General features: G+C 63.3%; 2 protein-coding genes across 2 annotated transcripts; one reads left to right on the forward strand and one right to left on the reverse strand.

The window, feature by feature from the left end:
- Window positions 1-127: 127 nt before the first annotated feature.
- MNEG_7763 (hypothetical protein) lies at window positions 128-6,987 on the reverse strand (the record flags this gene model as incomplete). The annotated part of the gene is made up of 13 exons (XM_014043761.1): window positions 128-163; window positions 202-432; window positions 711-830; window positions 1,241-1,361; window positions 1,677-1,792; window positions 2,148-2,285; window positions 2,888-2,974; window positions 3,228-3,635; window positions 4,648-4,920; window positions 5,195-5,635; window positions 5,891-6,103; window positions 6,378-6,634; window positions 6,840-6,987. The coding sequence occupies 13 exons, from the start codon at window positions 6,985-6,987 to the stop codon at window positions 128-130; spliced, it is 2,589 nt and encodes an 862-aa protein (XP_013899215.1).
- A 1,588-nt stretch (window positions 6,988-8,575) lies between these two features.
- MNEG_7764 (flagellar associated protein, protease inhibitor-like protein) lies at window positions 8,576-10,474 on the forward strand (the record flags this gene model as incomplete). The annotated part of the gene is made up of 4 exons (XM_014043762.1): window positions 8,576-8,723; window positions 8,970-9,232; window positions 9,474-9,731; window positions 9,995-10,474. The coding sequence occupies 4 exons, from the start codon at window positions 8,576-8,578 to the stop codon at window positions 10,472-10,474; spliced, it is 1,149 nt and encodes a 382-aa protein (XP_013899216.1).
- Between the last annotated feature and the right edge of the window lie 606 nt (window positions 10,475-11,080).

The following is an 11,080-nucleotide window of genomic DNA, read 5'->3' on the forward strand; positions in this document are numbered from 1 at the left end:
GAGGGTGTTGGGAAGAGGTAGAGGCGGGGTCGGCAGACTTGTTTGACAGAGGCAGGGGGCCGTGGCCGTTGCCGCACTGGCCCGTGCCCTTCGCACCAAGTGGGGCCGCAGCGCCTGCAAGCGGCTTCTATCCCACGTCCAGATGATACGGGCCCATGAACGACTCGTTTGAACCGAAACCACACCACAGCAGCTTCTCACCAGCTGCCCCATCTTCTCGTCCACCTCGCAGATCAAGTACTGCAGCTGTAGCGACGCCGGCGTCACCTGATCCCCGGCCCCCGCCGCCTCTGCCGCCGCCGCTTCGCCCTCCTTCCCCTTCTTACCGCGCGCCGCGGCCGCCGCAGCCGCCGGCGCGGGCGCCGCCGCGACCGCGACCGCGACACGCACGGGGTTTCTCAGGCCGGCACGCGTCAGCGCCTCCACAGCTTCCTGCAGGGACCCGCGAGGACGGGGGGCGTGGCGGTCAAAGGTGGTCAACCGGTTTGCGCCGCGCCGCCATCAAGCGCATGTGGCCTGACACGCACGATGCACTGCCGCGGGCCGACCAGTCATGCTGCTGCCTGATACAAATTGCGATGCGAGCTTTGTTCCGCGCTCGTCGCCACTCAATCACACACACATATTTACACGGGCACACACACACACACACACACACACACACACACACACACACACACACACACATGCACGCCCCACCGCCAACGCACCGTCTGTGTGGCGGAGAACAGCCCCGTCCTCCTCTGCCGCGGCAGGCGCCCCATGATGGCGTCCAGCTGCGCCTTGAACCCCATGTCCAGCAGGCGGTCAGCCTCGTCAAGCACCAGCACCTGTCAACACCACATCAAGTAGTCGAGATCACATCAAGAAGTCAAGATCACAACATAAACACCAAACATCCATGTATGAATCACGCACATGGGCGGCGTGATCATACATTCACCAGTGATTTGCTTGAAAGTGTGTTATGGAAGAGAGGCTGCCGCCACCAGAGACAGGGTGCAGCACGGCCTTACTCTCTCACCCTCCCTGTCATGCCACCGCGCAACCGCTTCCGCAACCGCCGCCGCCGACGGCCCGAACAATCACTTTCAGCGGCCCTGGGGACTCTGCAGCCGTGACCGCGCACCTCCGGCCTGCCCAAATCCCGGCGTTCCCGCCGCGCCGCGGCGCGCCGCCGCGCCGCAAGGCCCTTAACAATGAAACAAGCATCCAACTGAACGGCAGCAGCACGCCTCACCTCCAGCCTTTTCGGGTCCAGGTCCGCGCAGCGCTTCAGAATGTCGTCCAGGCGCCCCGGGGTGCCCACCAGAATCTGGCCGCCCCGCTCCCTGAACAGCGCCACGTCAGCCGCCGGGTCCCTGAGTTGGGGTTTCGGATGCGATTGTGGGCCGGCAAACTGGGCGCGAGGCAGGAGCAGAGGCGACGATCGCGTTGATTTGTGGCCAAGCATCGCGGCAGGCGCGCGACGGCTGGCGGCCACGGCAGCATCCGGCACGCCATCGGCTGCCACCACCATCCTGCAGCGGGGGTCGAGAGCTCGAGGTCGCACCGCCGCCGCTCGGCCGGGCGGGCGGGCAGCCGGCAGCCCCACAGCGCCGCCTGCAGACCGCCTGCTTAGAGCATCCTCCCGGGCACCCCCTCGCACGCTGCTTCTGCCCCTCCCTAGTGCTCACGTGCCACCGACAAGCAGCAGGCAGCTTGCGCCCGGCAGGGACTCCACGAATGGGGCCATCACAGAGTGGATTTGGCGCGCGAGCTCGCGCGTGGGGGATACGATGATCGCTCCGACCTTGGGGTTGAGCGTGCACGCGTGTGGGTGCACGTGTGTGTGTGTGTGCACGTGTGTATCTTTGTGTAAGTGTGTGCGCGAGAGTACGTCTCAGCAGGCAAGTGCATGTGCAGGTGCGGGCTGGTGGGCTGGCGATCGGTGCAAAAAGGGAGAGTGCAGCAGTGCCCATGGCCCAGGCATGGCTGTTGTGAGGCGGCATGACAAGCGGCGCCGGCAGCGATCGTGGTTCACTGAATAAGGTTCTTATGCAGTACTGTGTACATGCGCGCGCCTGCTGTAGCGCATAGGCAACGCTCAGCGCCGCGGCGCGGGGTTGCATCAAAGCAGCGACGGCGGCCGCCGAAACAGCGCGCACCTGGTGACGCTTTAGCGGCTCGTCCAGGCGCCGCAGCTTCTCTATCACGGGCACCACAAATGCCAGCGTCTTTCCTGACCCCGTGCAGGCGTCCACGGCCACGTCCTTGTTGCCGCAAAGCAGCGGGATCGTGGCCTCCTGCACAGGGGTGCAGCTGACAAACCCCTGAGCGTCCAGGACCGCTAATGTCTGTTTAGAAATGCACTTGAGCTGGCGAAAAGGCTGCCCTGCCACGGGCGGGGCCTTGCCCGACGCCATGCTGCGTGTACAGGCGTCAGCGCAGGCTGCGTTGATGAGTATCAATGAATTAGCTCTCAAAACTGATTGTGCGTCGGGCATCGTTCAGAGCAATGGTCCGTGTCCAGTTTGCTGGGTGACGAAGCCTGGGTGAGGACCGTCAACAGGCCAGCCCAGGTCGTCATGGCCGCCCTTGCACAGAAACTGCAAGATGACAGCCAAGCTGGTTGATATCTCAATTGATGCATGTGCATGCGCCTTCATTTGCGCTTGTAATGTCAGCTGCCATTTGCGGGTTGACCAGAAGTTGACTGCTAATTTGGCTTAGGCAGCATGTTACTGGAAGACGCAAGGTGGCGCAGAGCACATCCCACACCCTGTGTGGTGGTGTATTAGGTTACACGTGTATCCATCCAGCTTGACAAGCGTGGTTCGGCGAGCGCCGCGGAGCTGCCCTGCTATGCACTCGTCGCGCGTCATGCGACTGGCCGCACGGCGCCCACCCAGCGCGGCGCCCCAGACCCGTTGAGCTGGAATATGCTGCCGCCTGCTGACTCTGGGAACGCACTGGTAAGTGAGTTTATGACGACCTGAATAGGGGGGTTTGAGAGGTTGCAGATGACACGGAGCCAGGTGGACGGCTGCCAGGAAAAGGGGGTGCGCCACAGGCTGAGCCGCAGTCGAGCGTGCAAAGCCTCGTGCGCAGCAGCGCAGCTAAAGCGCTGTCTAGCCATGTTTATGACTGCCCCAAAATTGCATCCATTGAGCAAGGACTCTGGGCACGCATGAAAATAGGACCCCATATTCAGACCCCAAGCCGCCCCCTGGTAGTAGTTTTCTCACCTGATGGGTCACCAGTATCACCGGCGGCCCGTTCTGTGGCAGCCCCGCCAGGAACGCCCTCAGCCCCGCAAGCGTCTTCTCCGAGCTCGAGGGGTCAGAGAAGAACGAGTTGAGGGCGGGCAGCGGCTGCGCCTTGGAGAGGCCTAGCAGCTTTGCAGTCTCCTCGGCGCGGCACCACTGGCTGGTGTATACCTTGGCGGACACCACCTTGGCGCCAAGCGCGGCGCGCAGCGCAGCGCCTGTCGCCCGCGCCTGCGCGCGGCCGGCCGCGTCGAGGTTGCGCTGCGTCGCGCAGTCGCCGAGGCGGAAGCCCGGGGGGTCGCCGGTGCCGGGCGCGTTGGCGTGGCGGAGCATCAGCACGCGGCCGGGCTTGGAGAGCTCTGAGAGGGGCAGCGAGGCGCGCTCCGACTGGCCGGCCGCGAACGGCACGGCGGTAGCGGCCGCGAGCAGCACCAGGACCAGCGACGGGGGCACCAGCGACGATGTTCTGCTGGTGCATCTGCTAGTGCAGCTGCACCGGCCCTTTTGGCTGCTGTTTTGAAGGGATGTATCACCCATTGGCTGCAGGCGGCGAGCAGGGGGTTGATGCGGCGACTTGATGCGGGCGTCGGCGTGTGCAGCATCAACACTGACGACCTCAGCAACACAGCGTCGAAAGCGCAATCGCAGCCGGCATGTACGTCCTCCAGTGCGCGTTTGTGACAGCAAAGGCTTATGACGCACGGAGATCCCGTCTATGGTGTACATGGATGCGCGGCCCCCCCACGATCCTCGCACCTTGTGATTGGCACTACGGGTTACCGTACACTACTGGACACGAACACGAAAGCACACAGGTTCTGTTGCAAGTTTCAATGAGCGGATGCATTTGCGCGCATCGCCCTCAGTGGCCTGCTGCGGACTCACAAGTCCGCGCCTCATGAAGGCGCAGCACACACAGCGCAGGGTGGCTGATTTGTGGTGTTGGTCAGCCTGGTGCACTCTGCGCAGCTGGGTCGAGCTGCAATATAACATCTGGTGTCTCAAACGTTACTAGAGCCAGGTTTGTATCACGCTCCTGCTGCGGGCAGAAGACCGAGAACAGTACCACGATGATTGGCAATCCACATCAACGGATGGTATTATCCAGGGTTTCTGTTCTCCCTACGTATGCAAATCCCAAATCTGAGACATGATCACAACCCGTTACAAAAAATGCACGCAATGTCGCAACCCCAGGCCTAGGCACGTCGCGCCACGGGGGGCGCGACCACTGGGGCTGCAACGAGCAGCGCCATCAACGGCCACGCATCAGCAAACGCCGGCGTCCCCCTGTGGCTTGAAAGGGCGGCACAGATGGTGTCTCGGCCCCCAGAGCTGGCAGCACGCTCCGCGGCTGCACGCGGACCACCCGCACGGGCCCATTTGGGCCGCTGCTCACAGCTGCTGCCGGGTTCGAAACGTAGCCAGGCGCGGCGGCCGCCGCCCCGCGCCCGGGCACGGGTGCCGGCCGCTCCGCAGCAGGCGGCGGGCTCCTAATGACCCCCAGAACCAGTGGGACGCCAGAGGGGTCATGGACGAGGGCAAACAGGAACGGGCGGTCAAACGTGATGCGCGGCGGGGGCTCGTAGTCGATCATTGCGGAGGTCGTGCGCATGACTACGGCGGTGGCGGCGGCAGCTTCTGTGCCCTCCTCGTCGACATCAAGAACGACCTGCGGGGCGGCATCGGTTACAATTTGCAAGTTCAGGGCTGTGCAGGGAATGATCGGCGTGCACACACCACCATTCATTCGGAGCGATTGAAACGGTGCGTCAGAGTAGCCGAGCACGCACACGCCACGAGGGGTTGATTCAAGCAAGAGGGCAACCCTTGACGAGAGGGCCAAGCGGCACACGCCCAGCATATATAGCCAGCGTTGGGGCAAGCAGCAGCGGCGCAGCCAGCAAGCGGGGGGTAGCTGCGATGGCCGAAGGCGCGCCACGCACCTCTTGGACGACGTCCGACACGTAAAACGGCTTTGTGGGGTCCCCTTCCGCACGTTCAAAATTTGCCTGGGCGTCAGAAAACGCCGCCTTCACGCCCAGCTTCTCGAGGGGATCCACCAGGCTCATCCTGGCGCGCAGCTTAAACCTGGGCAGCTGCACGATCAGCCCCTTCGGCCCCGCCGGCGCCCACAGCGCGCCGGGCGTCAGAGATTTGACCCCGCCGCTGCCGCCCGGGAGGGGCGCGAACAGGCCGGCCGCGGGGGCCCTGGGGCCGAGCAGCAGCGGCAGCAGGGATTCTGGGCCCGCGCTGGCATTGGTTGGCAGGATGGCAATGGCGCTGAAGTTGCCGCTGCGGTACGGCAGCCGGACGGCGGTGAAGCTGCCCGGCAGCTGCGCGGTCAGGACCTGGCCGGCGCGGAATTCGTGTGACATCATCGACACCTGTTGCATTGCGTTGCGGTCGCGGCGTTGTGAAAGACGGCGCCGTGGTCCTGTGGGCGTGAACTTGCATAGTGTCTTCTACCAGAAAACACTGCTGCGAGCGGCCATGCGTCAACTGCCGCGAAAACAAGCACAAAAGCCCCTGCTGCACAGCGATGATAACTGAAATCGATGCGGACGGAGCAGATGAGGCGAAGCAGCGAAGCCAAGCAAGCCTGCCGTTGCCCGATTTTGGTTCTGCGGCAGCCCACGCACCTGCTGCTTTACGCCCTTGGCGGTTGTGAATGGCCACGGCCGCGTGCTCGTTCCCTCGAACTGTGTGCGCCACTTGCCCTTAAAGTACAGGGCATTGGCCAGCACCACGTCGAAGGGCGTGCCCGGGGCCAGCAGCTCGGGGATCAGGCCCTGGGTGGCGTTCTTGGCCCACGCGTTGATGTCTGAGACGCTGTTGGCGGTGGCCGCGGTGGCCTGCGGGGAGAGGCGTACAGGTTTGGGAGGTTTCCAGTTGAGTGGCTCTTCGGGTGCCGTGAGAAAGCCACTGCAGGAGTGATGCAGTAATCAAGAGCTCGGGCCAGCTCAAATCTGGGCCTGGGCACTGCGCGTGCACGCAAGCCTTTGTTCATCCAATCCTCCTCCCTCTGATGTGCAGTGCGCTGACAGCAGCTGGTCAATCTGTAGCCCGTCATCGTCCAAGCGTCCTGTGCCACGATCACGCCTCCCCTCCACAGGCCCCCTCTCCAACCTGGAATGCCGCCTTCATAGCATCCACATAGCTCTTCTTGAGGGGCACCCCCTTCCTGCTCCAAATGCTGTTGGCCAGAAGAACCTGCTCCCCCGTGGCGCCGGCACCGCTGCCGCCGCCGCTGCCGCTGGGCACCGCCGCCAGCAGCCGCGACAGCTCAGCATTGGCGGCCTGCTCCTGGGCGGCCCCTGTGCCCACCAGGGTCCGGTTCTGGGTCAGGGCGCGCAGCAGCTCGGCGTGGGTCGTGCTGGGAAGGCCTGAGGAGGGGAAGTTGTGACAGGTGTGGGACCATGACAGCGTCTATGGAAGGGCCCGGGAAGGAGTAGCAGCAGCCGGCAGCCGCATGTGTCAACACCTGCGCGGCGCTTACTGGGCAGCACCACAGCACGCGGGTCGTGCACAGCGGCGGCTCATGAAACGCAGGTGGCATGGGGCGGCACCGCCAACTGCGCCACCGCCCACCTGCAGCGTTGAGGGCCATCGTAAGCGCCGCGGAACCGCTCAGCGGGGACGTGAGCGCATTGGTGTCCGTTGGCTGCGTCTCCAGCCCCACCAGCGCCTGCAGCAGCGCCAGGCCAAAGGCCGTGGCGTACGCCAGCGCGGGAGCCATGGATAACGTCTACGACGATGTACGGCTTGCGGGCTGCAAAGGGGCGATGCTAGTGATGAAGTGACGATGTCGAGCGAGATCGATTACGTACTCAAACATTGATGAAAACGAGACATACGCAAATGCGAAGACGATCCTGATTGGCACCAGACGGTGTCGCAAGTGGTGATACGAACATCAGTTGCCCGCAGCTGCTCCCCCTGCGACTGCGGAAGAAGTCGGCAATGACGCGGCAATCTGTGACATGTAGTCCATGATACATGTGCATTGGTGCCAGTAGGCCACACACACCTGGGAGGTGTAACTTGAGGACGCTGTTGACCTGAAGCGTTGACAACTTCCGCGCAGGGTGCGGGCTTCAATCCCTGCAGCGTGGCATCGGACCGCGTGTGTCACGGCTCGTGGCTGATCAAGGCTGCCTTTGATGCAGCAACTAGTGTGTTCAAGGGTACATATTGCGAACAGCCTAGTGTGCATGAGAGCCCCTCAAGCGGGTCTTGGCTGCATTGTTCATCTGTGGCACCCTGTGTTCACAAGCTCGCCAAATGCACGTGGTTCCTCATGTCCGCCCGCCAGCATCTTCCTACTCTTTGCCTCCCAGGGGGTGATCCCGCCGTAATATTGGATGCCGGTGAACTGCAGGGTCCTGTCTCATCGCAGAGCGCATTGTATGTCGTGATTTTGATAGATCTACGCCAATGAGGGTAGCCCGCTGAGCTGGTTTGGAGACTGAAGCGGTCATGTTCTGCACACACACCCCTTGGCCTACGCGCGTCCGATGGAGCAACACTGATCCTAGAACTGGAAAACCGTAACTCAAACAGTTGCTGTGATGTCGCTGAAGATTGACACGTAGGGCTGTGCAGGTTACAACAAAGGCAGGTTTGTGTTTTGTTGGGTTCACGCGCAGTGGGCATTGCAGCGATATCAGCGCGACCCTGTCTGGGAAGTGTAAGCGCCCTTGGCCTGGCCGCAGGCCAGGTCATCCAGTCGGGTAGACTCGCATTGTGGGATGTTGCTTGTGCTTTTCATATACATCAACTCCAACGTAGCATGCATGCAGTAACGATATCATATGTGTGTTATCGTGAGGCGCCCAGAGTGGTCACCATCAAAGACACCGCACACGGCAAATGTGGCAGGCAGCAGTGTGCCCAAATCGATTGGGGTATCCCCACTCGTACCCGCTCCAGGACCGCGCGATACAATCAATCACCTGCACGGTAGGCTGCAGGATGGCTTGTCAATTGTTGGAGTCAATCCCAATTGCTGAGCGTTCACATGCGGCTTGCGGGTGACACCTGATGGGTGACGGCCAGGCCAAGCGTCAGCGGCCAACCCATCAGGCGGTGAGGCGCGCATGTGAATTATGTATGCAATTCGCCATCATTTTCCTGTCAAGACTGCGATTCCCGTCACCCTGCTCGCCTTCTGCCGGGAGCGGAGGCAGAGTCTCTACACGACCGCGAAGGCGACAACCTTGCCAGCGGCCGTGTTTGACCCGCAATCCAGAATTGACGTCAATCATATTATTTACTTGGCGCCTCAAACAACCGCACAGCTTCGATCTTGCATCTCGTTGCTGGTCATGGCTCCCGCGCTGGCCTACGCTACGGCCTTTGGCCTGGCGCTGCTGCAGGCGCTGGTTAGGCTAGACACGCAGCCGGCAGACACCAACCCGCTGGTGTCACCGCTGAGTGGCGCCGCTGCGCTGACCTTGGCACTCAACGCAGCGGGTGGGTGGAAGCGGCGCACCCATCCTGTCGTTGGGCTGGGGCTGAGTGCAAAGTTGAAAGAGGGCCAGCATGAGGGCATTGCTGACATCAAGCCATGAGCCGTGCCCGCGGCCACGCTGACACAGCGCGTGCGGGTTGTGGTGGCACCCCGTGGGCGCGGCAGGGTCATCCCCTGCTGAGCTTGTCCCTGCGTGCTGCCTTCATGCGGTGGCTACAAGGCACCCTCCCTGCACCGCCCCTCCTCAGGCCTTCCCAGCACCACCCACGCCGAGCTGCTGCGCGCCCTGACCCAGAACCGGACCCTGGTCGGGACGGGGGCCGCCCTGGAGCAGGCCGCCAACGCTGAGCTGTCGCGGCTGCTGGCGGCGGTGCCCAGCGGCGGCGGTGGTGGTCGCGGCGGTGGTGCTGGCACCACAGGGGAGCAGGTTCTTCTTGCCAACAGCGTTTGGACCAGGAAGGGGGTGCCCCTCAAGAAGAGCTATGTCGACGCCATGAAGAAGGCGTTCCAGGTTGGGGAGGGGGCCTTTGGGGCGATTGCAATCAGGCATGGTGGGGCGCGCGGGGAATCAATGGAGGACAGGGCGGCGCGACGACAGTCAGACAGCTTCGAGCGGTCAACTGCTGGTGCATGAACAAGCGGGGCGTGGGCCTGGTCGGAAGTCCCCCTGCCCTATGCCCGCTTTTCCTTTGCTTCCCCTACTACTCATCATTTTCCCTTCCGTTCAACGCCCTGCCCCCCACCGCCGGCAGGCCACCGCGGCCACCGCCAACAGCGTCTCAGACATCAACGCGTGGGCCAAGAATGTCACCCAGGGCCTGATCCCCGAGCTGCTGGCCCCGGGCACGCCCTTCGACGTGGTGCTGGCCGATGCCCTGTACTTCAAGGGCAAGTGGCGCACACGGTTTGAGGAGAGGGCCACCCGGCCGTGGACCTTCACAACAGCCAAGGGCGTCAAGCAGCAGGCGCGCGGGGCGGGACAGGGGCAGTACATTTATGTATTTGAGGGGGTGGGTGGGCACGGGCCCACACCCAGTCGCTGGAGCTGTGGCCCTGTGCCGACCCATACACTGCTAAGCGGGCGATATCCCCCCTTCCCTGCAGCACACCGTTGTATCATGTATGCACGCATGTATATTGTCTTGTGCAGGCATTAGTAAATTCCCTTTGCTGCGTCTTCCAGAGATGGCAGACTGGCCGAGGCTCGACTGGCAAAGCACATGCCAGCACAAGCCGCACACAGCCACTTCATACAACCTCGTCCGTGCAACAGGTGTCGATGATGTCACACGTCTTTGGTGGCGGGGAGGTCCTGACCGCGCAGCTTCCCGGAAGCTTTACCGCCGTCCGGCTGCCGTACCGCAGTGGCAACTTCAGCGCCATTGCCATCCTGCCAGCCAACGCCACCGCGGGCCCAGAGTCCCTGCTGCCGCTGCTGCTTGGCCCCAAGGCGCCCGCGGCCGGCCTGTTTGCGCCCCTCCCGGGTGGCGCCGGCGCGGTGAAAGCTTCGGCGCCCGACGCGCTGTGGCGGCCGGCGGGGCCGAAGGGGCTCGTCCTGCAGCTGCCGCGCTTCAAGCTGCGCGCCAAAGTGAGCCTGGTGGACCCCCTCAAGAAGCTTGGCGTGGAGGCGGCGTTTGCGGAGAAGGCGGCCGACTTCTCGCGCGCGGAGGGGGACCCCGCCAGGCCGCTGGTCGTGTCTGACGTCATCCAGGAGGTGCGCGGCTGCGCTCTTGATGAGCCCGCTCGTCGATGAGTGTTTGCGGTGCGTGGAAGGCGTTCTGCTGCTGCCAGCCCCAGCGCGTTGTCACCCCTTAGATTGACCTCTGCCTGGCTGGTGCTCCCTGGACGGATTCACTTCTCATCACTTTTTTGCACTCTAAATGTTGAATTTAACCTTGCACACGACGCGCACGCACGCACGCACGCACGCACACACACACACACACACACACACACACACACACACACACACACAATCATCATCACACCGTCTTATGCAAGCATGCACTGTCACACACACGCACACACACACATGCACACACGCACCTTCAACCATCCACAGATCATACTAAACGTCGACGAGGAGGGCACAGAGGCCGCGGCCGCCACCGCCGTCGTGATGGTGGAGACGTCCGCCCGCCGCAACGCGGAGCCCCCGCCGCGGGTCACGTTTGACAGGCCATTCCTGTTTGCCCTCGTCCATGACCCCTCTGGCGTCCCGCTGGTTCTGGGGGTCATCAAGAGCCCGCCGCCCGCCGCGGAGCGGCCGGCTGCTGCGCCCAGGCGCGGAGCGGCTGCGCGCCCGCGCGCAGCGGCGGCAGTGGCGGCGCCGGGGCTGCTGGCGGCCGCGCTGCCGCCG

This window comes from Monoraphidium neglectum (genome assembly GCF_000611645.1).
Source record: "Monoraphidium neglectum strain SAG 48.87 unplaced genomic scaffold scaffold01407, whole genome shotgun sequence".
NCBI classification, from domain to species: domain Eukaryota; kingdom Viridiplantae; phylum Chlorophyta; class Chlorophyceae; order Sphaeropleales; family Selenastraceae; genus Monoraphidium; species Monoraphidium neglectum.